General features: G+C 36.1%; 1 protein-coding gene and 1 long non-coding RNA gene across 2 annotated transcripts; one reads left to right on the top strand and one right to left on the bottom strand.

Moving 5' to 3' along the window:
• Positions 1–6584: 6584 nt before the first annotated feature.
• On the bottom strand, positions 6585–8468 carry LOC149966684 (uncharacterized). The gene is made up of 6 exons (XM_090167573.1): positions 8363–8468; positions 7777–8083; positions 7452–7493; positions 7284–7384; positions 7093–7227; positions 6585–6916 (listed from the first exon to the last, which is right to left on the bottom strand). Exons 1-6 carry the CDS (start codon positions 8466–8468, stop codon positions 6585–6587), a joined length of 1023 nt encoding a protein of 340 aa, XP_090023699.1.
• An 891-nt stretch (positions 8469–9359) lies between these two features.
• LOC149966683 (uncharacterized) lies at positions 9360–10589 on the top strand. Its single transcript, XR_016480367.1, has 4 exons — positions 9360–9585; positions 9654–9732; positions 10006–10246; positions 10342–10589. It is a non-coding gene; the product is annotated as an uncharacterized LOC149966683 (long non-coding RNA).
• The last annotated feature ends 14526 nt before the right edge of the window (positions 10590–25115 follow it).

Here is a 25115-nt window from a genome sequence, read left to right as displayed (position 1 = left end):
CAGATTTGTTGGGTCAACAATTGGATTGTCTTTTTTGAGTTGACTTATGCAAGAAGAGCATTGAAGGTTTGAGTAGCAGCGGTGAATTAGATATCCTGAAATGTAACTAAGAACATTTTGTTTTAGCAGGTTTGGACTTCCAATAGAATTACAAAATTCTAAGTCTTCATCGGAACATTGCCCCTGGCTTTGCGAGACTACAAGATTTTCAAAATTAGAATCCGGTGGTTTCAAGAGATTATTCACAGAGGCCGCCCTGTATGCAGCTCGAAATTGTTGTGGATTGGGATGATCACGGACTCGCGGTTGCCTCCTTTCTGTCTTATAGATCCAAGAAAATTATCTACAAAATCTTGGCTAATCCTGTCCGTTAATAAAAACTTAATTATGGTTTTATCCTTTAGATCTTCCCAGAGGAGTAGCAAGGCTTGAATTGAAATTACCATTTTCTGAAATTTTTAGTTCTAATATTAAGGAAACTGGCATCAATGAAATGATTCGCGCAAATTCTATGGTTAACGTGTAAATATTCCGTAGTTTTATTTGTAAGCCCATCATTATTTACATTTTTCAGCCACAAAATAGAACTAAAATTTATATTAAGTTAATATGCCAATAAGCCTATCTAATGAAAATGCGAATTTACCAGTCTTTTTCCTTTGGAAACTTAAAAAAAGATAAACAAGGATTTCTTGTTTTCGATATTTTACAATTTAAGTGCCCGGTGCAGAGACGTTTTTTCACTCTCGTAACTTTACAATCCTCGTAAATTTACGAGGAAGTGGGCGTGGCCAAAGAACTTACGATTTTTTTCGCGAAAATGGTGTGCAGAGACAATAGGCTCGTAACTTTACGAGTGACTTTCGCTCGTAAAGATACGAGTGCTCTGGCACGGCCGTCTCGAGATCTGCTTCGCGCTCATAGCGGCCCAGGCGATTGTACGAAAATCGCGTATGGGAAATTAGTTCAAAAACTTCTCACATCGTTTTCTGGCGCTAGTCTAGCCCCCCCTTGAGAAAATTCGCAGCCATGTTATCGAATGGGAGGAACTGCGCGGAACTTTGGAATTTCAATTATTATCGCGTAATGTGTAATTTTTTGTAAAATATTTTTTTAGTAATATTTAAGTTAATTAATAATAAAAAAGTTAAACACCTCGTGAGATTTTTTAACACAAAGTAAAGTTTTGAAAAACGTTATTAAAATTTGGTCATTCTGGAGCCAGAAGTCGCCGTCGACGTTTTCTGTATATAAATGTAAACATAAACACGTGGTTCTCCTTACAGCTGTATTTTTGCTATGTAGTAACTTCCAGAGGCCTTTGTTTTGTATTAATGTTTAAAAATTTATTTTAATTAAAGTAGTGAAATAAATGAATTTTAATTAACTAACTGACACTTGGAAGATCACTATGAATGAAAATAGTGATGGAAACTTGGAAGGTACTTAAATCTGATAAATATAATAAACCTATGTGAATTTCCCACTGAATGATACACAACTAAAAATTTAGAAAACTAAAATTTACAACTTGAGTACTTTTCAAGAAAGAGGCTTATGCACAAGTTCTTTCACTTTCTCAAATTTTGCGGACAGAGTTTTGGTAATATTTGTGATAATTGGAAGTACGACCTTTCAACAAATTAAATCAGCAATTTCATTCGGTGATTATTATTCAAATCACATTGGATGTAAGGGCATAGAGCAATTTTTGGCCACAAGTGGATTTCAATGTTTTTTTAAAATGGCAGGTGAACCCGGAGATAGGGTACAGCTCTCTCTATGAATGTTGTTACTATAGCCATTAACATGATAAAGCTTTGCTGCGGATACCTAAGGTTTCCTCTGTCGGACAATTTTATCAATCCAACTAATGGTGAGTCAGAATTAGGCTGTGATACATTTTCAAGGCACAATTCGCAAAAATGTTTTTCCTCTAGGATTTGTACTACATAACCAGCCAAGTATGCGATACTTGCTAGCCGTAAGGTGCATCTCTGTGTATCTGGGTACTCATAACTTCAGATGGTAACGTAACTTCATTGCCGTTAAAAATAGTTGAAAATCCATCGAGTCTAGTATCAATCATGGCTGATAGATCTGTGAAGCTGTCTTGGGGAACGTTAGATGTTTTAGGTTTTGTTAATGATATAGTGCCTCTCTTAAGGTAGGATTCCAAACTGAATATAGTTTATCTTGCATCAAGCATGTCATTCCCTCCAGCCATTTTCCTGAGAATGCTGAAAAACATTTCAATAGCATCGCTCGTTAAATTTCTTGTCAAGACAAACTGGAAACCAGATTTAAGGAGGTATGACACGCAAGATATTGTAGACAATGAAGTTATTCTAATATTTGCGGATCTTTAGACCTTGATAGTAATCACTTTCCTTAAAATGTCCCACTACAAACAAATCTTGCGTGATGCGTAAGCTTCATTGACCCCAAAATCTTTTCTAGATATGTTCTTAGTCCATAATTTGCATAAACTTTCATCAACTGGAAACTGATGAAATTATACATTGATATTCTTCTTAAGACCTTTTCACACGAGCCAACTTTTCCAATCAAACTGCTGAGTCAGCAAAAATGGATCAGTTATCCATTTTTTTCTCGCGTACTGTTTTGGTGGATCCACTCATCGAACGTTTATTCACACGAACCAACTAGTTGACTAAACTCAAGTTGACTCATCTAGTTGGGTCAAAAACTTGGCTAGTGTGAAAAGGCCTTTAGATTCACAGAATGGAACACAACAAATTTTTGTGGTGGGCATTTTTGCAAATTAAAAATAGGCAATATTTTAAAACTTAAGTTTGAGAAATGTGAACTTAATTTAAAGAATAATAAAGGTATTTATTAAATAATATGAATAATATTGTGGTTATTTATTTAAAATTCTGATAAAAAATGCGAATACTGGTTTGAAAATTGTGAAAAACAAAAGAAACTTTGGTTAGGCTTAGCAATTAACTAATAAAACTCAATATAAGCATATTACTTTAATTAAATAAATGTTTTAAATGAAAACTTATTAGATAAAGATCAAATCATAAGATGTATATCCCAAACTTTCCAGAAGTTTTTGAAAAACAATGCAAAAAGGATTAACTAGTTGAATTTACCGCCATAGAAAACTATTAAATATCCCGCTAATTTTTTACATTTAAGGGGGGGCTCAGACAGCGCTCCTAGTGTTAAAAGAAGGTATTCGCGGAAATACATAGGAGAGGAAATCTTTGCCTGGGCCGCTATGAGCGCGAAGCAGATCTCGAGACGGCCGTGGCTCTGGAGGTCTCGTAAAGACGTAAACGATGCGAAATATTGATAACAAAAATGGCGGAGTTTGTCACTCTGCTCGAGATGCGAAGAGTTGAGGAAATTAATCAAGGAATAAACGTTGTTGAACCAGTTGGAAATGAGTGTATTTATCACGAGAGACCAGACCCTTTGGTCAGACAGAGTTTTTAGCAAATTATCGACTTCCAAAAAGGGTATTCATTAAACTTTTGAAAGAGCCAAGGCCCGACCTTGACCATGAAGCATTGAGACCACTATCTGCAGCTTCCCAGGTAGGAATATATTTTTTATCACTATGTAATTTTTTTTTACTACTATTATGTGCTTTAACACCGGTTATATGACAAACACTTCTGTTAACTCTTTGTACAACCTTTTGGAATACATATTTTAATCCTACTCTTTCATACTCAAAACTGATATTTATCTAGGCTTAGATTTTGAGTAGTAAATGAGTAAGAAAAGCGATTGGGCAAAGTTTGAAGAAAATATCTGGGAAGGAAGATACCTCACCCCTTTCATGAGCTAGGGGTGCAAAACAAAACCAGAGAAAATTTGTGGTATAGGGTCAGTTTTTAGGAGATGTACCATCGGAGGATAAAAAATTTGCATAGGGAAAATAACCGAGTGTAAAACATTGTAAAATAATTTGGTCTTTTAACATTTTCCTACCTTTTGTTGCTCTTTAATGCTCATATGTTGCCACTTCTAATCATTGTTATTTTCTATAGATACTTATTTGCTTCAATTTTTACGTGACTGGAAGTATACAGTGGGTGACGGCCACATGGGCGAGAGATACACAGTATCAAGGATCATGGAGTGATTAAGGAGGCAATTTGCTGTATGCCCCAGATTTAAGGTTTGAAAATTTGTATTCGCTTGTGTCATCTTGTACAATTTCTACCTTGACAAGGGTGTGGAAATGCCCGAGGCAATGGTAGAAGAACGAGATGGCACAAGCGAACAGGATCCCCCATGTCAACTCACTAATGCTCAATTACATGCTCGGGCTAATCAAATTTTAAATCAATTGGTGGAAAACTTGAATGGACAAAGAAATTTACATCAAGAATAATTTCAGTTTTCTACGATATGATTTGATTTTTAAAATTAAAACCGCCCTCTCCCATTATTAAATTTAATTTGGGGACATACTTGTAGAACAAATTTTCTTATAATGTAATCACGTGATCAAGGATTCTAATTTTGGAACTAAAAACTCTAGTTTCTCTAATAACTCCAATGATTTTGTTCTCTTGTGATATTATTCTTTGTTATTTATTACTGGTTCAATAATATGTTATTCGTCGATTACTTTCAAATATTTTTTCAATGTAAATTAATTGCTCTTCGCCAATAAAAAAAATATAGTAAAAGAAAACATGGTAATTTATTTGAATAATTAAAAATTCAAAAAGAGCGCCTTTTATTTTGCGAAAAAAATCTGGTGGGTAGATGGAGGCTTCTTATTAGAAAAAAAACTAGCTGATCAGAGTAAAAAAAATAACAGCTGTGAAAAATGAAAGAGTTACATAATGAACAATGAGTTTATAGAGTGGTTTACAAAATATAAATAGATGGAAATAATGCATATGAAAGGATGATAATCAGCCGTATTCTGCGTGACCCCCTAGGCAAGAAGGGAACCGCCCTCTTGCTTAAGAAGCTCCGGTTGGCTGAAATGTTTGGCGGGAATTCTCTTGCCTTTGCTTTTCTATTGGCTGTGGTTACGTCATGAGTGTTACGTAACATTTTGACTTCCGGCGCTCGTTCCGCCATTTTGTTATCACTTTTCATTATGGCGCTTCCCGGAGCTGTTGCTGCTGTCGCCGCACTAGCTGCGTTAGGCTTAGAAGAAAATGAAATTTATAGAAGAGAACGCCGCGATGCCTTCGAAATGCCGGATAGGGAATTTCTTTCCCAATACCGTATGGAAAAAGGTGATGTGCGTCGTTTATGCGATTTATTAAGGACAAATTTGATAAAACAAGATGTCAACCAGTATGTTCTGAGTGTTGAAGATGAAGTGTTATCGACCTTACTATTTTATGGCTCTGGCTCTTTCCAACGTATCGTAGCTAGCAACTATGAAACTGGAATGAGCCAACCATCTGTTAGTAGGTCAATAAATAGAGTTACCAGAGCTATTATTGAAACTATGCCTAACACATGCGTGTTTCCTGTATTCGCTGAGACGGTTGAAGAAATTAAGGTATGTTTTATTACATTTTACTGTGATGGTCACACAATTACAAATTTTCATAATTTCAGAGGTCATTCTTGCATAGGTGTGCTTTACCGCATATCATAGGAGCAGTTGATTGTACCCATGTGAATATAAAGGCACCAAGTGAAAATGCTGTAGAGTATCTTAACCGACATCGAAACCACTCAATCAATGTCCAAATAGTCTGTGATAATAACCTCAGGATTCTTAATGTCGTTGCTCGTTGGCCTGGCTGCATACATGATTCTTTCATTTGGCGTAACTGTGGGTTATTCCAAAGTTTTGTTAATGGCAGAATTCCTGTAGGTTATTTACTTGGTGATAATGGTTACGGACTGCAACCTTGGCTGATAACTCCCATCTTGGATGCTGTTACACCAAATGAGCTAGAATTTAATAACAGACATAAACGAGGTAAGGTGTAACTATTATTGTAAGTTTCCAAATAATCAAAAGATGTTGATATAATAGGAAGAAATGTTATTGAACGTCTAAATGGCGTTTTAAAATCAAGATTTAGGTGTCTTGATGAAAGTGGAGGACATTTGTGTTATGAGCCAGCAAAAGTCTGTGAAATTATCACAGCTTGTTGTTATTTGCACAATTATTGCATTGACAACAACGTTCCTCACCCTGTAGCACCTGGTAAATAAAAATTGTTAAATATTAAGACCTTGAATGTTAATTATTTCTGAAACATTTTGGCTTTTACTTACAGCACAGGTAGCTGCAGATGTACTCAGGATTGCTGCGGCCCATGAAATGCAAAATGACGAGTTAGAGGAAGTGGGAGAGGACAACTTTCTCGAACGTGGACGACTGTTACGACAACAGCTTGTAGACCTCTGTATCGCACACTAAAGGTATCATCAAATTTTATTTAACATTTTTATGAATAAAAAATCATATGAGTTATTTCATTTCCACACCACCCTCGAGGTAGAAATAATGGTGCGTTTTTTTTAACGAGGTATCCCATCACCACATTTAGTTACAATAACTGAAATTGGGTTCAGGCCTAAATCCTCGGGCATCATTACCACAAAAATTAAATTTACGACTCATCTACCACAACAGGTGGCTGCAGTTGACCAGCAGTGATTGCTAGCAATAGTTGGCATATTGCTTCGGTCTTTCGCTCTTCACAAGCCACCAACCTTTCAAGGGCATCCGCGAACCTCTTACAACTTTCGGCCACTACTTCAAGAGCTGAAGCATTCCTCTCCGAGGTATCAGCTACTCGAATCAAAGAGTCCCTTATTTCTTGCTGAGTCTCCTTCAACTCCACAATTTCCACAGCAAGCTTTTTTTCCTCCGAGGCAAAACCGTCCAGGGCATCACCAATTCTCTCCTTAAACGGGAGAGTACGTTTCCTTGAAGGCGGAACTATAAGAAGAATAGGGTTGAGCTTCAAGTGGACTGATGACGGCCAAGCAGCCAGAAACTGATTTGAGGAAAGTGTTCTCAAATCAGTCTCGTAGTGGATATTATAAAAACATCTCCCCACAGGTATTGTCCTTTTTTTTTGCAAATATTATTCATACTCATGTTATATATTTTACCAGCAGAGGTTTTTGATGCCACTTCTGGCCGTGCACTTGGAACATCTACAATGGGGGTGGTACTGGCTTCGTCCTGCTCTTGGAAGCTATGTGTAGAGCTTTGAACACTTTCACCCTGTTGACCATCATCGAAACCTATAACAACATTTGTATTACTATGAACAACAAGTCCAAATTGATAACAATCTTACTGGAAATGGAAATTCCACTTGTGATGTCATGTGCCACAGCATTAAATAGCCGCTGAAAAGGATTGCTATCGCCGCCAGTTTCTTTAGTTGATTGGCCATCGCTAGAAATGTATAATAGCTAAGGTTAATACGTATAATTCAATTTATTGGTAATTATTTATCAATTACAGGGCTATTTCATCCACAAACTGGAAGGTCTCTGGATCATTCCTTAAAAAAACATTTAAATTTGTAATTATTAGTGCTTTACGCATATTCGCATGTTTTGCCTGTATTTAAATATTTTGGCTTTGCTTATTTTTGCATGTTAATGTTTGGGCTGTATTTAATTTGTATGTCGTGCAATGGTTTTTTATCTTTTCCTCATTATTCAGTTAACCATTTTATTCAGCTTTTACCCTTGTATTTAAATTGTACTATAGTGGCTTTAATATTTGGAATGTAATACGCTGTATTATTTTTGAGAAAGTACGTTACAAATATGAATGTTTACTCTGTACTTCCAGAAGCTGCTGCACCATATGCAGTGTCGATACCACCTGGTATTCCGGCATATGACACCTCTGCAATTAGAGCTTTAACCCTCTCTTCCAATTCAGAAAGTTCTGGCAAATCAAATGCTGAACCTCCACCAGTTTGTCTTATCTTCGCATTTATTGAAGCGGCTTTAGCCCGAACACTTGATTTTAAAGAATTCCACTTCTTGCGGATGTCCGAGGGATTCCTATCTTGTGAGCCAATGCCGTTGACTGCGTCGGTTATTTCTATCCATAATTTATGCTGCTGGGTGTTCAGAGCACCTTGATAAAATTTATAAAATAATTTTTATAGAGGTAACGCTAGAACATTCTAAATTCATCTCAAAATATATGAAATAAGTCTTAGAAAGGTAACGCAAGAACTTGCTAAATTCCTCTCAAAATATATAAATTAGTTTTTAGAAGCGTAACGCAAGAACTTGCTAAATTCCTCTCAAAATATATAAATTAGTTTTTAGAAACGTAACGCGAGAACTTTCTAAATTCTTCCCAGCATGCTTTCATTAACAAGAGGTTTTGTAATTAAGATATGTAATGCACCTTTATGTTGACGAAGTTCTGAAAAGTTTGGTTCCTCCATCTTTGAAACCAGAATATTGGTTTCTTCCTCCGAAAAGGCTCTGCCTTTAATCTTCTTAGGTCCCATTACCAAGGGAAAATTGTCTCAAAATAGAATTTTATTAGCTTGTGATACAAATAATCAAAACCAACAAAAGAGAATTTTTTTATTTTAAAATGACTTTATATAGACAAAATTATACCATTAATAGTTACAACATACTACAAATTGATTTTGTGTATTGTAATGGTATTTATTTTTTTATTAATTATTGTATTACAACGATTTAATTGGATTAAATAAATGGCAAATTGAAAATAGTAGCACCATTATTGCATGTTAATTCTACATTATTAAAAGAGGTTAAGTAATACTTAAACGTCAAGAGTTTATGCTTTTCAAACAAAATTTAAAATTAAATAATTTGTATTTTAAAACAAAACAAATGTTTAATTTTTGTTATAAATAATTCTAACAAAAATAGTTAAAATTATTTAACTTTTTAATTATTTTTAACAATAACAAATAGATGGCTAATAAAAGGATATTTATTTTTAAGGATTACAAATAGATGGCGAACTAAATGTAAATAATTTGTGAGGGTCACAAATAGATGGCGAACTGAATTCAGATAATTTGTTACGGTCACGAATAGATGGCAGGCCACTAAGCTAGGAACTGAAAATAAACAGACTATTAAGTTATTGCTTAGTCCAGGCCATATTAAATAGTCTATGATTGAACTGCCTTAAGCTGAACTGAACTATCTGTATCATCTTTGCGTCATAGTAATGACGTTTGATAAGCCAATGGAAGGGCCAAAGCAAGAAGGCTTGAACGGGGGGGAGGGAGAACTGTTTCCTGTGTATTTCAGCCAACCGGAGCTTCTTAAGCAAGAGGGCGGTTCCCTTCTTGCCTAGGGGGTCACGCAGAATACGGCTGAATATATTTGAAAACATCAATCTTAGTGCTAAAGATAAGTAATTAATAATTTGCACCAGTTTTATTTTGAAAGATTAGACATATCAATGATTTTTTGTTTTAGGGTTAGGAAGTGGAATTGATGTAACACCAAGGTAAAGATTTTCAACAGGTACTTGAGTGTTGTGAATGCCAATAAGAATTCTATTTGCATTTTCTAAATGATTGGAAAATGCAATGCCAAGTTAGGCATCTTGTGACCGTTTGGCTACCATTTCGGAAAGTATTGAACCCAAAATTGCATTTAACCTTTCTTGATAATTCACAACTGACTGAGCTGTTTTTTCTAAGGTGTTAGCAGCTGTTAAAGAAGGCTTAGGTGCTGGGTGTCTGGTAGTTTGCCTTTTGTGACTTCTTTTTGAACTGTCAAGTGAGTTTATCAATATTTTCAAAAGTCTTTATCAACCACATTCCACGGTATAGCCACAATTTTTATCGTTCAAATTAACTTGAGTTTTGTAGATTTTTCCCCTGAATATTTGACCCAAAATTACTTTATAATGTACTTACATTTTAACTTAAAAGTCTTTCCCACTAAAATTTAATACCCAATTTAAGTTTTTTTTAAATTTTCAAATTGTTAAACTTGGTTCTCTGGGATAAATTTTCTGTATTTTCTCATTTCCCACTCGGCCTTCTGTAGTGCTGTGGAACGCAAGAACACAGAGAAAATGGAAAAGCTGCTAACGTATGTGAACCAAGCTTTAAACCTGTGAAAATCATGTACTCAGATTGTTCTGGCAAAATGTGAACAACGATATCAGTATCAGATCTGCCTTTGAAACAAGAAACTGTGCCCTATAGGTTTCATTGTAGGCCTAGGTGGAGGAAATGGGTTTTCACTACCCATTGCTCTTGCATCTGTTTATGAGAGTACAAATAAGGTAAAGGACTGGTTAGTTTTTACGTGACCTTATTGAAATGTACCAATATCTGCGACCAACTCTTCCATATTTCTAAACTTCTTTTCTCACGCAAGCTCATCAATTTGGGAAGCTAAACAAGATTATGTTTAACCAATGAAACTGTGATTCTACTTCTAAGCCCATTTTACCATGTCTCTTCAGTGAAAAATCTATAGCGTCACCACCCACACTTGCTGGCATATTGAGGGGAGTAACCCGAAATAGTCCAGAGTTAGGAGTGCCAATGAGTCGTGCTACACTGAAATATTTTCACTTGTTACAATGGAGGATTTTCTAGCTTTTCATTAAAATTTAATTAGACTATTGTGGTTTCATTTCAAAACACTAGCTTTGCACAAACAACCAACCTGGTGCCTGACTTGTGAACTATCAACTCCTCTAATCCCGTGCAACGCAGCTTCACTTATTAAACGGCAAACGGACACCTCCTTTTTTTAACGGTGCTTTTGTAATCAGTCCACTTAGCTCTTATTTTTACTGTCGCTCTTATGAGGCCCATACCCATATATACAGGCAATTTCGTGGGCAATTTCTGCCCAGGCCTTCCCCACATCTTCACTACTTTTGTAGGTTTTCAATAAATCAGGCCTAGCTTCCAAACAATTAATAATTGCTTGAAGTTCTCTTGTACTAAAGTTTGGTTGTCTCTCTTCACCTGGTTTCATTTTCCCCATATTCTTTCTCAAAAAAATACTTTCAGCTAACTTGTTTTCTTAAAATGTGTAAAATCACAAAAAAATAAGTAACTTTTAAAATAGAGTTGAGCCTTCAAACAAATGTTTAAATTTTTGCGTCAAAATAACGCTTTCTCATTGGTCAATAAGTGGGCGGAGCCTAAACAAAAACAGATTCCCAAATACCAGACTCGTCATTTACGAGAGCCCGAAAAATTGTCTCTGCACCGCGATTTCGATTTACAAAATCGTAACTTTACGACATCGTAAATCCACTCTCGTAACTTTACAATCCTCGTAAAGTTACGATAATTTTTAAATCGTCTCTGCACCGGGCCCTTAAACGGAACAATATACCCCAGACATACTAAATTATTTAAAAACCTTGTAAAACTAACATTAAAAATCTGGAAAGTTTTTGCGTCTCTTTTAAACCTAACATCGAAACGCACGCGCTGTGAGAACGGCGCCACTGGTGGCGCCATCGCTCTTACGGTAGTAGTGCACGCTTTTTTGAAAGAGAGACGCCTCTCATAATCTTTACACTCTTTGGTAATACGCGATGCGTACAACATTGATAGGTGGCGCGAAGTGACATCTTGACCGCGCGAAAATTTAAATACCATGTAATATTTTTAGTCTTGAGAAATACCATCCTGACCGCGAAATTTAAATACCATGTGATATGCTGCGTTATTTAAAAACTTATCGGAATAATACGCGATGCTTACAACGTATGACCGAAAGTTACAAATAAGTGTGACACTTATCGGGGTAATACGCGGTGCTTACAACGTATGACCAAAAGCTACAAATAAGTGTGACACTTATCGGAGTAATACGCGATGCTTACAAAGTATGACCGAAAGCTACAAATAAGTGTGACACTTATCGGAGTAATACGCGATGCTTACAACGTATGACCGAAAGTAAAAAATAAGTGTGACACTTATCGGAGTAATACGCGATGCTTACATCGTATGACCGAAAGTAACAAATAAGTGTGACACTTATCGGAGTAATACGCGATGCTTACATCGTATGATAGAAAGTAAAAAATCAGTGTGACACTTATCGGAGTAATACGCGATGCTTACATCGTATGACCGAAAGTAACAAATAAGTGTGACACTTATCGGAGTAATACGTGATGCTTACAACGTATGAGCATAAGTAACAAATAAGTGTGACACTTATCGGAGTAATATGCGATGCTTACATCGTATGACCAAAGTAACAAATAAGCGTGACACTTATCGGAGTAATACGCGATGCTTACATCTTATGACCGAAAGTAACAAATAAGTGTGACACTTATCGGAGTAATACGCGATGCTTACATCGTATGACCGAAAGTAACAAATAAGTGTGACACTTATCGGAGTAATACGCGATGCTTACATCGTATGACCGAAAGTAACAAATAAGTGTGACACTTATCGGAGTAATACGTGATGCTTACAACGTATGAGCATAAGTAACAAATAAGTGTGACACTTATCGGAGTAATATGCGATGCTTACATCGTATGACCAAAGTAACAAATAAGCGTGACACTTATCGGAGTAATACGCGATGCTTACAACGTATGACCGAAAGTAACAAATAAGTGTGACACTTATTAGAGTAATACGCGATGCTTACAACGTATGACCGAAAGTAACAAATAAGTGTGACACTTATCGGAGTAATACGCGATGCTTACAACGTATGACCGAAAGTAACAAATAAGTGTGACACTTATCGGAGTAATACGCGATGCTTACATCGTATGATCGAAAGTAACAAATAAGTGTGACACTTATCGGAGTAATACGCGATGCTTACATCGTATGACCGAAAGTAACAAATAAGTGTGACACTTATCGGAGTAATACGTGATGCTTACATCGTATGATCGAAAGTAACAAATAAGTGTGACACTTATCGGAGTAATACGCGATGCTTACATCGTATGACCGAAAGTAACAAATAAGTGTGACACTTATCGGAGTAATACGTGATGCTTACAACGTATGAGCATAAGTAACAAATAAGTGTGACACTTATCGGAGTAATATGCGATGCTTACATCGTATGATCTGAAGTGTCAAATAAGTGTGACACTTATCGGAGTAATACGCGATGCTTACAACGTATGACCTGAAGTGTCAAATAAGTGTGACACTTATCGGAGTAATACGCGATGCTTACAACGTATGACCAAAAGAAAAAAATAAGTGTGACACTTATCGGAGTAATACGCGATGATTACAACGTATGACCTGAAGTGTCAAATAAGTGTGACACTTATCGGAGTAATACGCGATGCTTACAACGTATGACCTGCAGTAACAAATAAGCGTGACACTTATCGGAGTAATACGCGATGCTTACAACGTATTAGCATAAGTAACAAATAAGTGTGACACTTATCGGAGTAATACGCGATGCTTACAACGTATGACCGAAAGTAACAAATAAGTGTGACACTTATCGGAGTAATACGCGATGCTTACATCGTATGACCGAAAGTAACAAATAAGTGTGACACTTATCGGAGTAATACGCGATGCTTACATCGTATGACCGAAAGTAAAAAATCAGTGTGACACATATCGGAGTAATACGCGATGCTTACAACGTATGACCGAAAGTAAAAAATAAGTGTGACATTTATCGGAGTAATACGCGATGCTTACAACGTATGACCGAAAGTAACAAATAAGTGTGACACTTATCGGAGTAATACGCGATGCTTACATCGTATGACCGAAAGTAAAAAATCAGTGTGACACTTATCGGAGTAATACGCGATGCTTACAACGTATGACCGAAAGTTAAAAATAAGTGTGACATTTATCGGAGTAATACGTGATGCTTACAACGTATGAACGAAAGTAACAAATAAGTGTGACACTTATCGGAGTAATACGCGATGCTTACATCGTATGACCGAAAGTAAAAAATCAGTGTGACACTTATCGGAGTAATACGCGATGCTTACAACGTATGACCGAAAGTTAAAAATAAGTGTGACATTTATCGGAGTAATACGTGATGCTTACAACGTATGAACGAAAGTAACAAATAAGTGTGACACTTATCGGAGTAATACGCGATGCTTACATCGTATGACCGAAAGTAACAAATAAGTGTGACACTTATCGGAGTAATACGCGATGCTTACATCGTATGACCGAAAGTAACAAATAAGTGTGACACTTATCGGAGTAATACGTGATGCTTACAACGTATGAGCATAAGTAACAAATAAGTGTGACACTTATCGGAGTAATATGCGATGCTTACATCGTATGACCAAAGTAACAAATAAGCGTGACACTTATCGGAGTAATACGCGATGCTTACATCGTATGACCGAAAGTAACAAATAAGTGTGACACTTATCGGAGTAATACGCGATGCTTACATCGTATGACCGAAAGTAAAAAATCAGTGTGACACATATCGGAGTAATACGCGATGCTTACAACGTATGACCGAAAGTAAAAAATAAGTGTGACATTTATCGGAGTAATACGCGATGCTTACAACGTATGACCGAAAGTAACAAATAAGTGTGACACTTATCGGAGTAATACGCGATGCTTACATCGTATGACCGAAAGTAAAAAATCAGTGTGACACTTATCGGAGTAATACGCGATGCTTACAACGTATGACCGAAAGTTAAAAATAAGTGTGACATTTATCGGAGTAATACGTGATGCTTACAACGTATGAACGAAAGTAACAAATAAGTGTGACACTTATCGGAGTAATACGCGATGCTTACATCGTATGACCGAAAGTAAAAAATCAGTGTGACACTTATCGGAGTAATACGCGATGCTTACAACGTATGACCGAAAGTTAAAAATAAGTGTGACATTTATCGGAGTAATACGTGATGCTTACAACGTATGAACGAAAGTAACAAATAAGTGTGACACTTATCGGAGTAATACGCGATGCTTACATCGTATGACCGAAAGTAACAAATAAGTGTGACACTTATCGGAGTAATACGCGATGCTTACATCGTATGACCGAAAGTAACAAATAAGTGTGACACTTATCGGAGTAATACGTGATGCTTACAACGTATGAGCATAAGTAACAAATAAGTGTGACACTTATCGGAGTAATATGCGATGCTTACATCGTATGACCAAAGTAACAAATAAGCGTGACACTTATCGGAGTAATACGCGATGCTTACAACGTATGACCGAAAGTAACAAATAAGTGTGACACTTATTAGAGTAATACGCGATGCTTACAACGTATGACCGAAAGTAACAAATAAGTGTGACACTTATCGGAGTAATACGCGATGCTTACAACGTATGACCGAAAGTAACAAATAAGTGTGACACTTATCGGAGTAATACGCGATGCTTACATCGTATGATCGAAAGTAACAAATAAGTGTGACACTTATCGGAGTAATACGCGATGCTTACATCGTATGACCGAAAGTAACAAATAAGTGTGACACTTATCGGAGTAATACGTGATGCTTACATCGTATGATCGAAAGTAACAAATAAGTGTGACACTTATCGGAGTAATACGCGATGCTTACATCGTATGACCGAAAGTAACAAATAAGTGTGACACTTATCGGAGTAATACGTGATGCTTACAACGTATGAGCATAAGTAACAAATAAGTGTGACACTTATCGGAGTAATATGCGATGCTTACATCGTATGATCTGAAGTGTCAAATAAGTGTGACACTTATCGGAGTAATACGCGATGCTTACAACGTATGACCTGAAGTGTCAAATAAGTGTGACACTTATCGGAGTAATACGCGATGCTTACAACGTATGACCAAAAGAAAAAAATAAGTGTGACACTTATCGGAGTAATACGCGATGATTACAACGTATGACCTGAAGTGTCAAATAAGTGTGACACTTATCGGAGTAATACGCGGTGCTTACAACGTATGACCTGCAGTAACAAATAAGTGTGACACTTATCGGAGTAATACGCGATGCTTACAACGTATTAGCATAAGTAACAAATAAGTGTGACACTTATCGGAGTAATACGCGATGCTTACAACGTATGAGCATAAGTATCAAATAAGTGTGACACTTATCGGAGTAATATGCGATGCTTACAACGTATGACCGAAAGTAACAAATAAGTGTGACACCTGGCAATGGAATAATATCATCGCCTTCTTGGCGAACTTGTTTTAGATTTTTTTTTTCCACGAAAACGTCCAGTTTTCGAGGAGACTTTATAGTGTGTAGGTCGCGTTGTTTAGCTTCTCCGGTTTGATGATAATAACGTCGAAAATTCCTGTTTGTTAATGGTAAGGTGTCGCGCTAACTATTCCGTCTACGGTCATTTATTGATATACGAGCTGTGGTTTAGTCAAGTGGCTTTCTGTGCTTTGTGATGGTAAGTTTTTCGCTTCTTGTTAATATATTTTTATTGCAGTCATTTATTTCCTGGGTGTGCGAGTCATTATATGATATTGGAAATTGGACGGTATTGGTCTTTTTCATGCGGTATGTGTCACAACGTCAACAGGAAGTCTACGAGTCGTCCACTACCAAATATCGAATATAGCTATTCTACGGTATCTTCATCAAGGGCGAGTGTTGAAATAAAATGAGCGTTAAAGTTGCTGCAAGTATTTCGTAAGCGAGAAAAATACAAATACCCTCTGTAGATATTTATTTCATTAAAATTTGCTTCGTATTATATTTAACTGATAATCTTGTTCTGTAAATAGGGTTAAATTCAATTGTGCATTGTTTTAGTACGACTAACTAACTGTTGTAACTACTTAATTTATATTATCCTGAATAAATTAAACTCGGATGTTTCGTCTCAATTATTTTAATTAAAATTAAAATTTTATACCGGGCGGGATTGAACCGGGATTACGTTTTTAGTAAATAACTCTGAATTGCGGAGATATCTTTAAGGGTCGTCTCGAGAAATTAATACCACTAGGGACCATTCTTCCGAGGAGAGGTATATTTTGGCTTGCCAACTTGTTTCATGTGACTTTAAATTAGGTAATGTTAAATTAGGTCTGTGAAACTTACAAAATATAATTGTTTTAATATTCCTTACGATCATTTGTCAAATTAAATATAAAGCGATGAATTAAAAAAACTGTAAAATGAAATTATTTTTCGGTCATTTTGGATATTTGAACCTATAAGACTTCCAATAGTGGACTCCTGTGACTTTACACTTTTCCGGCACTGGTTCGTGGTTTGTTAAATTATCAAAATTTTTGGAGGTTATATTATCTTTAATTAATTTCATTGCTCTTAAGCTTTTTACTACACGAACTTCGTATCTGTAATCTCAAGAATAACAAAACTTTTTGAAACAGAAGCCTCATCTATAAAAAGGAAGCTTTTTAAGACTTATACTTTCGTATTCCACTTACCTAAATCGCTGCAAAGGATGATTCCTAAGCAGGTCAGAGTAATAAGTCGGCCTATCTCCATCTTAGCCGACCTTCTTCTGAGGCTCTCAATTTCTTCAAACGCTTATAATCGCTGTCACAATTTATTTATTATCGTGGAGACCCAGTAAGGCAGTCGCACTGTAAAACAATTTGAAAGCGTCACCATGATTGCCAGCCGGAGACTGGGGGCTGACAAAAAAGTGGTTGACACCGGGTTTTCAATTCGTACGTGAAGCATCGTGAAGACGTCACAGATTTAATATTTCGTTGACGTCCCCCCTTTTTCATCAGCTTCGCTTCTCCCTCTGCCGGATAAGCTTTAAAATTCTTTAGAGAATCACTCCTATAATTTTTCCCATGATTTTATAACTTATCGGAATTCGGTTGAGCCGTTTGACTTAACGACAGAAATTTTAATATGAACCTTAACAATTATAAAGTCTCAAACGAATTAGTAGAGCTTTACAAAATAAAGCGATAACAAATTATTTAGTAATATTTAAAAAAAATTAGTAAAGTTAAAACCAAATTTACATTGTGGGAGCCTTTCGCCCATCCCACTTGATATCGAAGAAGTCAACTGCAGTAACATCATACAGACCATGAATCCGTTGTGGACTCCTTCACAAAATTTTTTGAAAAATAGGGTTTGACATCTAACAGACTGAAGAAAAAAAATACTGACGATTTTGCATATTAAAAATTTCTGGGTGCTCTTTCACTGGTTGTAGTCGTACGTATTCTACCGTAGGTGGAATTTCTCTTATCTTGGAAAACGGCGGCGCAAAGTCTTTAAAACCGCTATAACTTTATTTCTATCAAAGCAAAGCTATCAATTTTAGACTTACAAATATATCTAACATAAACACGTGACTATTTTATTCACTATTAAACAACTGTACGGTTGTGGAAATGCGGCTGGCAAACATGTGATAATGATATCTTTTTTTACTCTTAATTAATCTGTCTCCTAAATATATTTCATGTAGTTGTGTATTTATGATTTAATATTGTTTGATACAATTATTAATGTAGAAGTTTTCATATTCAATTTAATTTATTTCAGTACGGTTGACCCATAAGTTTATCATAAGGTTTAACGTTAGTGTGTCAGTTCCTTATTTACCAGGTGTTAAATTATTATTGAGCTTTTATTTGATAATTTGGTTTAAAGTTTCGTATTTATTGCGCAAGAGATGGTTTTTGCTTTTAGTATGACATCAATTCTACATCATAGTTATTTCCACAGCAAGGTCCGGGAAAGTGACTAGCTTTTCGAGACCGAGCTAGTATTATCCCGAAGCAACTAAGGGCCGATTTCAGCCCCTTGTATCTCCTCAACCACTCAGAGTAGCGAGACAAGCAATATGCCATTGGAAAGACCAGGCGCATACGACAAACATAAAATAAAACTATAAATCTAGGGTTGTTATGCTAATAATGCGACGTAGTTCAAAGATAGCCAAATTAAAAAACAAAATTTTTAATTTTCTTCTTCTTCTTGCAGACCGCTCTAGAGTAAAACCTACTTAACCGATATCAGAAGAAAATAGGGGGAAGTACGCTTCTAGTCAGCTTTGGAAAGGCGTCACTTTTCACGAATTTTCGCGCCAAAACGGTTTGGCGGGAAATCGCGGATGAATACATCGTTTAAAAAGTAATTTTTCTTAAATTGAACAATTGTAACATATTGCCCTTCTCATTCTCTGCTATTTGAGTTAAGGCGTATTTGCTTTCGTCGATTATAGCCGTGTTGAATCAAAACAAAAGTAGAACTACTTTTTCAGTTTGGTTTATTATGCGTAAAAAGGCGTTTTCGTGGGTCACACGACGACTTCTACGGCTCAAAGCTACAGATACGTACTTCCCCTATTTTCTTCTGCCGATATGCATAAAAATTGGTGACCACCTTCCACTTGCTTCCCCATTGTGGCATTCCAATGGATAAGTCTCAGTGCATATCCGTCGTCGAGTTGATGAGGAAAAACGTTAGCCCCACCACAATTCATTACCCGAGTTCCAAAACCAGATATCTAAAAAGGTTCAATTTTAGAAAAACGACTTTTTGCAGTTTTCAAAGTTGCTCCTCAATATTTTTCAAATATATTAAGTTATTTTACACATTTTATAGGTGTGTTTTTAATGGTGAATTTATTTTCTTTTTATTTCTTAAGTTGAGTAAAAAAATTATTTATTTCTTTTTTGGCACTGAAATTTTTAGTTCCAAAACCACATAAATCTGTTTATTTGGTTTTGAGATATGGTAACAATATCGATCTTTCATTTCCAAAGTGTAATATATTGATTTAAACCTTATTTTCTAATAGATTTATGTTAAACTAAGTATTTTTAAAGTCAGAACACAAAAATATTTTAATAGAATATAAAATACATTCGTTTTATAAAGACTATAATTGAACATGGAATATATATTAAGCATTTAAAAAAGAGAAAACATTATGGCATTTTTTAAAGGGCCCCACCGGCGTTTGAAATTTGTCAGTTTCCCGCGCAAATCGCTATTGACACACACTCGAAGTGTGGCAATAGTCTCTTAACTATTGATACACTTTTTGTGTCAATAGTCACTTTGCTACTACGACATTGTGTGTCATTAGGGAAGAAACTATTGACACACGGTGATTAATTCGTATCTCCGTAGTAAAAAACTAATGAATTTATGTATTAATTATGCGTCTAAGATTTCAATTAGACGCCAGCTCCAGACCTGATGAGAGGGTAGTCATTGTATTTTAATGAAATATTTTAATACGTACTATTTTCATTATTTGTCTTAGTAACATTTCATATTGACACACAAATTGGTTTGTGTATTTTTTACTGACACCCAATTTGGTTTGTGTATTTCTTATTGACACACAATTTGTGTATTTTACCCTTACACAAAATTTGTGTATTTTACCCTTACACAAAATTTGTGTATTTTACCCTTACACAAAATTTGTGTATTTTACCCTTACACAAAATTTGTGTATTTTACCCTTACACAAAATTTGTGTATTTTACCCTTACACAAAATTTGTGTATTTTACCCTTACACAAAATTTGTGTATTTTACCCTTGCACACTAATTGTGTATTTCTTATTGACACCCAAATTTGTTTGTGTATGTCTTATTTGCACACCAATTGGTTGCTATATTTCTTATTGGCACACAAATTGGTTCCTTTAAATCCATTCCATAAAAATTTCCAGTTTCCCATCCGTTGAACAAAGTTGAGTTTTAATATTTGCAGTGCCGGATTAGCCATATAGCAGAAGTTGCAAATGCTACGGGCCCCACGTTTCTGGAGGCCCCGCGCCTAGACCCATTACCGTAACTAGGCAGGTGCCACCGGTGAGGCCGCACAGGACCCTGAAACGAGGATAAAAAATGTAATGTTCTCAGATTTTGGGCCCGCCAACAACTAGACTCCATGGACCTTTTTTGGTATTTACCGTTTAGAAAAGTATGGTCATAATTTTGAATGGGCCCCCCTAGGCCCGTGGGCCGACCTGCATTGTGGGCTCTGCTCCCGTAGCTACGCCACTGGTTCACAGTGGCATTAATTAAACCTTTAGCATACGAAAGTACAGGGATTGTCACACTTTTGGTAATTATGTCACTTTTGGTTTGAACCCCAAACGGCGCCCCTTACCCTCGCGCGCCCTTATCAAGGGCCAACCCCACCAATGTGTATTTACGGTACTGGGCAAATTGTTACTATTTCTCATATCAGATATGTTTCCGATAAACAATTTGATTTCTGTGGCTCCCTGTACGCTTTTTTATCTGACCTACGGCTATCCTGTTTCGGTAACCGACGAGGCCACAAATATATATCTTGTTGTGTTTTGTATTTAAAAGGCCACTTTGGCATTGAAATTTTACTAGATGCTGCGCAAATTCCGATAAAATCTTAAAGGGATCAGCAACCTGTATTGCAGAAATTTATTACAATCGGCTAGCGGACAGTACGGCGCGACTACCAGAGACCAGAGATAAAATTTAAGAAGCCGCAGCGCTGCATGGTGCAAAAAGGCATAAGTCTGACTATCCGGGTTTGGAACTCAAATATTTTTTCATATTATTTAAGTGGTTTTGGAAAAGTTGGATAACTTTTTATTTTTCCGATAACTTTTTTTAAAATTAACCCCAGGTATAAAGGTTTGATAGTGCTTTCGAAAAATCAAATACAAAAAATAACACACAAATCGACTTATGCGGGTTCTGAATTCAGGTAGCGAATATTTTATCACATCTTTGAATTGCGTCCAAACAGAAACTGTTTGTTTTCGTGGTTTCGTGTCTCCGCTATATCTACAAATGAATTATCATAACGATTTAGACCTAAACTATAGAACATTTCGTCACGTTTCAATTTAAAATAGTAAATATTTACGATTTTTTATTTATTATACATTATCATATAATAATAAAAGCTTGTCCTAACTCCCACTATATTTATTTAGCTGAATAATTTTATTATATATTCAATATTATTTTTATTTAGCTGAATAATTTAAAATTCCATATTATTATTGAAATACTACAAGACGTGCCAGGTAAGAAATTGTAAAATGGTTAGCGTACTTTTAGAATCTAAAATCATACAATTTTCCCCTACATGTTTGATAAGGAGGGAGGGGGGTTAGCTTAAACTCTCTATGGTCTCAAAATTATTTAATTTGGGGTGTGGAAGTTATAGGATCAGATTTCCAAACCGCAAAGAAAATTCTCTCGCGTTGTCTAATTCTTTTCTAGTAGTGCCAATTAAGTTTTAGAGAGGTCTAGGTCCCAATTTCCCAAAGTGTCGGGATGATTGTTTACAGTTTCTAATAGGAATTTGTGTTTTTTACAACTAAATTTCCTGACACAAAAGTATAAGTATATATAAGTATAATATATAAATATTCTCTATTAAACATAATAAAATAATATATCTATCTTCAAACTTTGTTTAGAAATTCCGTACTTTGTCCGTTAAAAAGCATGAAACATGCAGTAATTAACACGGTCGTTTCCTTTATTCAGACAAAAAATATAATGATTTTAACTTGAAGTGTAGTTAAAATTACTATTGTACTTATAATTATATAATTATAAGTAAAATATAAATATAATTTATAACTATAGAATAATTTTAACTATAAATCTACTGGGGTGGAATAGTGGTTAAGGTGGGGTGGCAGAGTGGTTAGTAGTTCTGGAACTACAAAAATATATGAAATCTGTCCAAAAACCTTAAGGTTAAAATTCGCAAGGTCCTCTGCCCAACACTACGTCCTAATGTCTCAGCCCATGAACGTAGTGAAATCAAACCATGGGCAAGGTCTTAAATTTTCCGCCAGTATTCGTTTTCAAATCAGCAGTGGTGTAGATAAGGGGTTTCCGTGTCAAAAACCCTCTCCTTGGATCTACATTTTACTGATTTTCACCAATTTCGCTTCCCGCTCTTAACATTCACATACTTCGACCCCCTCCTTGACGAATTTCTGGCTACACCACTCTAGGCAAAGAAAAGCCCGCATATCACGCTACTTGACATCAAATACGCTAGACCTTGCGCGGCCTTTTGTTTTTCATGATTAAAATAGATCTTGCTACCATATTCGGCACAGTCGGGTTCTGTACCTATTTTTAGTTGGGTCGCATGTTAATTTAAGCCCAGTTCACACTATACAATTAATTAGGCCACTTTATTGAAACCAACTAATTGTAAGCAAGAAAATTGAATAGTGTGAACAGAAAAATTGTAACCATTGTTCCAACTTTTTCTGTTCACACTGTACAATTTTCTTGCTTACAATTAGTTGGTTTCAATTAAGTGGCCCAATTAATTGTATAGTGTGAACTGGGCTTTAGAGTCGGGATGTTGGCCAATTTTGAGTGGCACGTAGTAAGATAATTTGCCGTCGGGATGCTGAGTTGGGTTGCTGACACTTTGGGACCCTGATAGCGCCCCTGTGTCCCCGACTCTAAAGCGGACGGACATTTCCCCTGTAAAAAAAAGTGCAATCGTCCAACAGCATATTGACCATTAAAAAAACAGTCGGCCCAACCAAAATTGGACACAGTCGGCGAAGCGGCAATTGCTACAGGGGAAGTTTTACGCTCATGTTATTAAATTTCAAACAGCTTACCTGTAGATGTCGTTCGTAAAATATTTACCTCCCGTAACAAGAACAGGATTATAATTGTCTTTAGTTCCACACACCTTGCATTCAAAACAGCCGATTTATTGTCGCCTTTAACGACATTGAAGTATGGAAGAAAACGATCAGGGGCGTGATTCTACTCTTATCGTTAGCTACTTAACGAAAATAATTTTTCGTTAGCTAATATAATTTCAATGGAGCCAACGAAAATTTTCTTTCGTTAACTCCTAACGATAAGAGTAGAATCAAGCACCTGGTATGTTGGTAGTCATGATCGTTGCTCAATTAGTGTCCGGGGCAGCTTATTTGACACCAAGGAAGTCGACACTCAACACGGACGGAACAGTATAATATTAAAGTGCCTCGCGAATTGCGCCTTTCTAAGGAATTAAAGACGAAACGGAATAGGCGAAATGACGTTTCAATTTATAAAAATCTTCTCTTGTGAAAATGGTTTAGATATAAAACTCGTATAGGGAACTATCACCACGTAGCTTTGAGCATGGCCACTATCAATAGAAAAAAAGCATGGGTGACGTAGTGGTACGTCATTCGGTTAGCTCCCTATACCGGCTATTTAGAAAACACTAGAACTTATATTACTCTTAGAATTGCCAACATCGAGTTACATGTACACTAATAAAAATACTACCTAACGCCAGAAGTCTATAATACATCTCTTAGGAAAAACAAGGGCCGCTAACTATCAATTTTACAGATTACGCGATTTTATAAAAATAATTTTTCTACCACACGTATTACAGAAACTATATACAAAATATTTTATTGTATTACTAGATATTTCACGGTATTACTACAAGGTATTACAAGATGCTATAAAATATTGTACCGGAATACAGAATAAAAATGTATAATAAAATCAGATATTACATGATAATGGGATAATCAGGGAACTATATAGGTAAACCCTTGAAATATCTAAGGTTTTATTGGTGCGGTGTTACGAAAGCGCGTCGAGAAAAAGGTGGGGCTTAAAATACGTAAGTGTAAGACGTAACACGAATTTCAAATTCATTGGCTCGAGGTTTGCCCGGAAAAGAATTGGTCGCCATGGTAACAAATAGGGGATCTACCCGCTCAAAAAAGGCTTAAGAGACAATGTATTTAAAAACCCTCAATTTGTTATCGTACTGAAGATTTAGAAGTAGTTATAATGTTCTTCTCAAAACTAGTGTAGTTATACCAAGAACCCATAGACGAACGAAGAACATAGGAATGGGAATTTTGCTGGATCGCCTCCTAACCTACGTTATTTATTTCGGAGGCGGAGTGACAGTCACTTCTACCATTATCTTGGCGCTACCTAGTAGATGACGCGTAAGAAATGATGGCAAGTAGAAGAAGACATTACTTTTTGAAAAAATAGATTAGGAGGCTCCACAACGGACAAAATCTATGATTACTTGTTCTTTAAAAGTCTATGGGCTCTTAGTTATACCTAATTTCAGACGTAGAGAGTCATGAGTAAACCTCCGGAGTTCTGGAGGGAATCGCAAAAACCTCCAGTACTTCTCCCTCCGTCCCTCTACCCTCCAGTC

This window comes from Leiobunum rupestre, chromosome 1 (genome assembly GCF_980474605.1).
Source record: "Leiobunum rupestre chromosome 1, qqLeiRupe1.1.hap1, whole genome shotgun sequence".
Lineage (NCBI taxonomy): Eukaryota > Metazoa > Arthropoda > Arachnida > Opiliones > Sclerosomatidae > Leiobunum > Leiobunum rupestre.
This window is presented reverse-complemented; position numbering and strand designations above follow the sequence as displayed.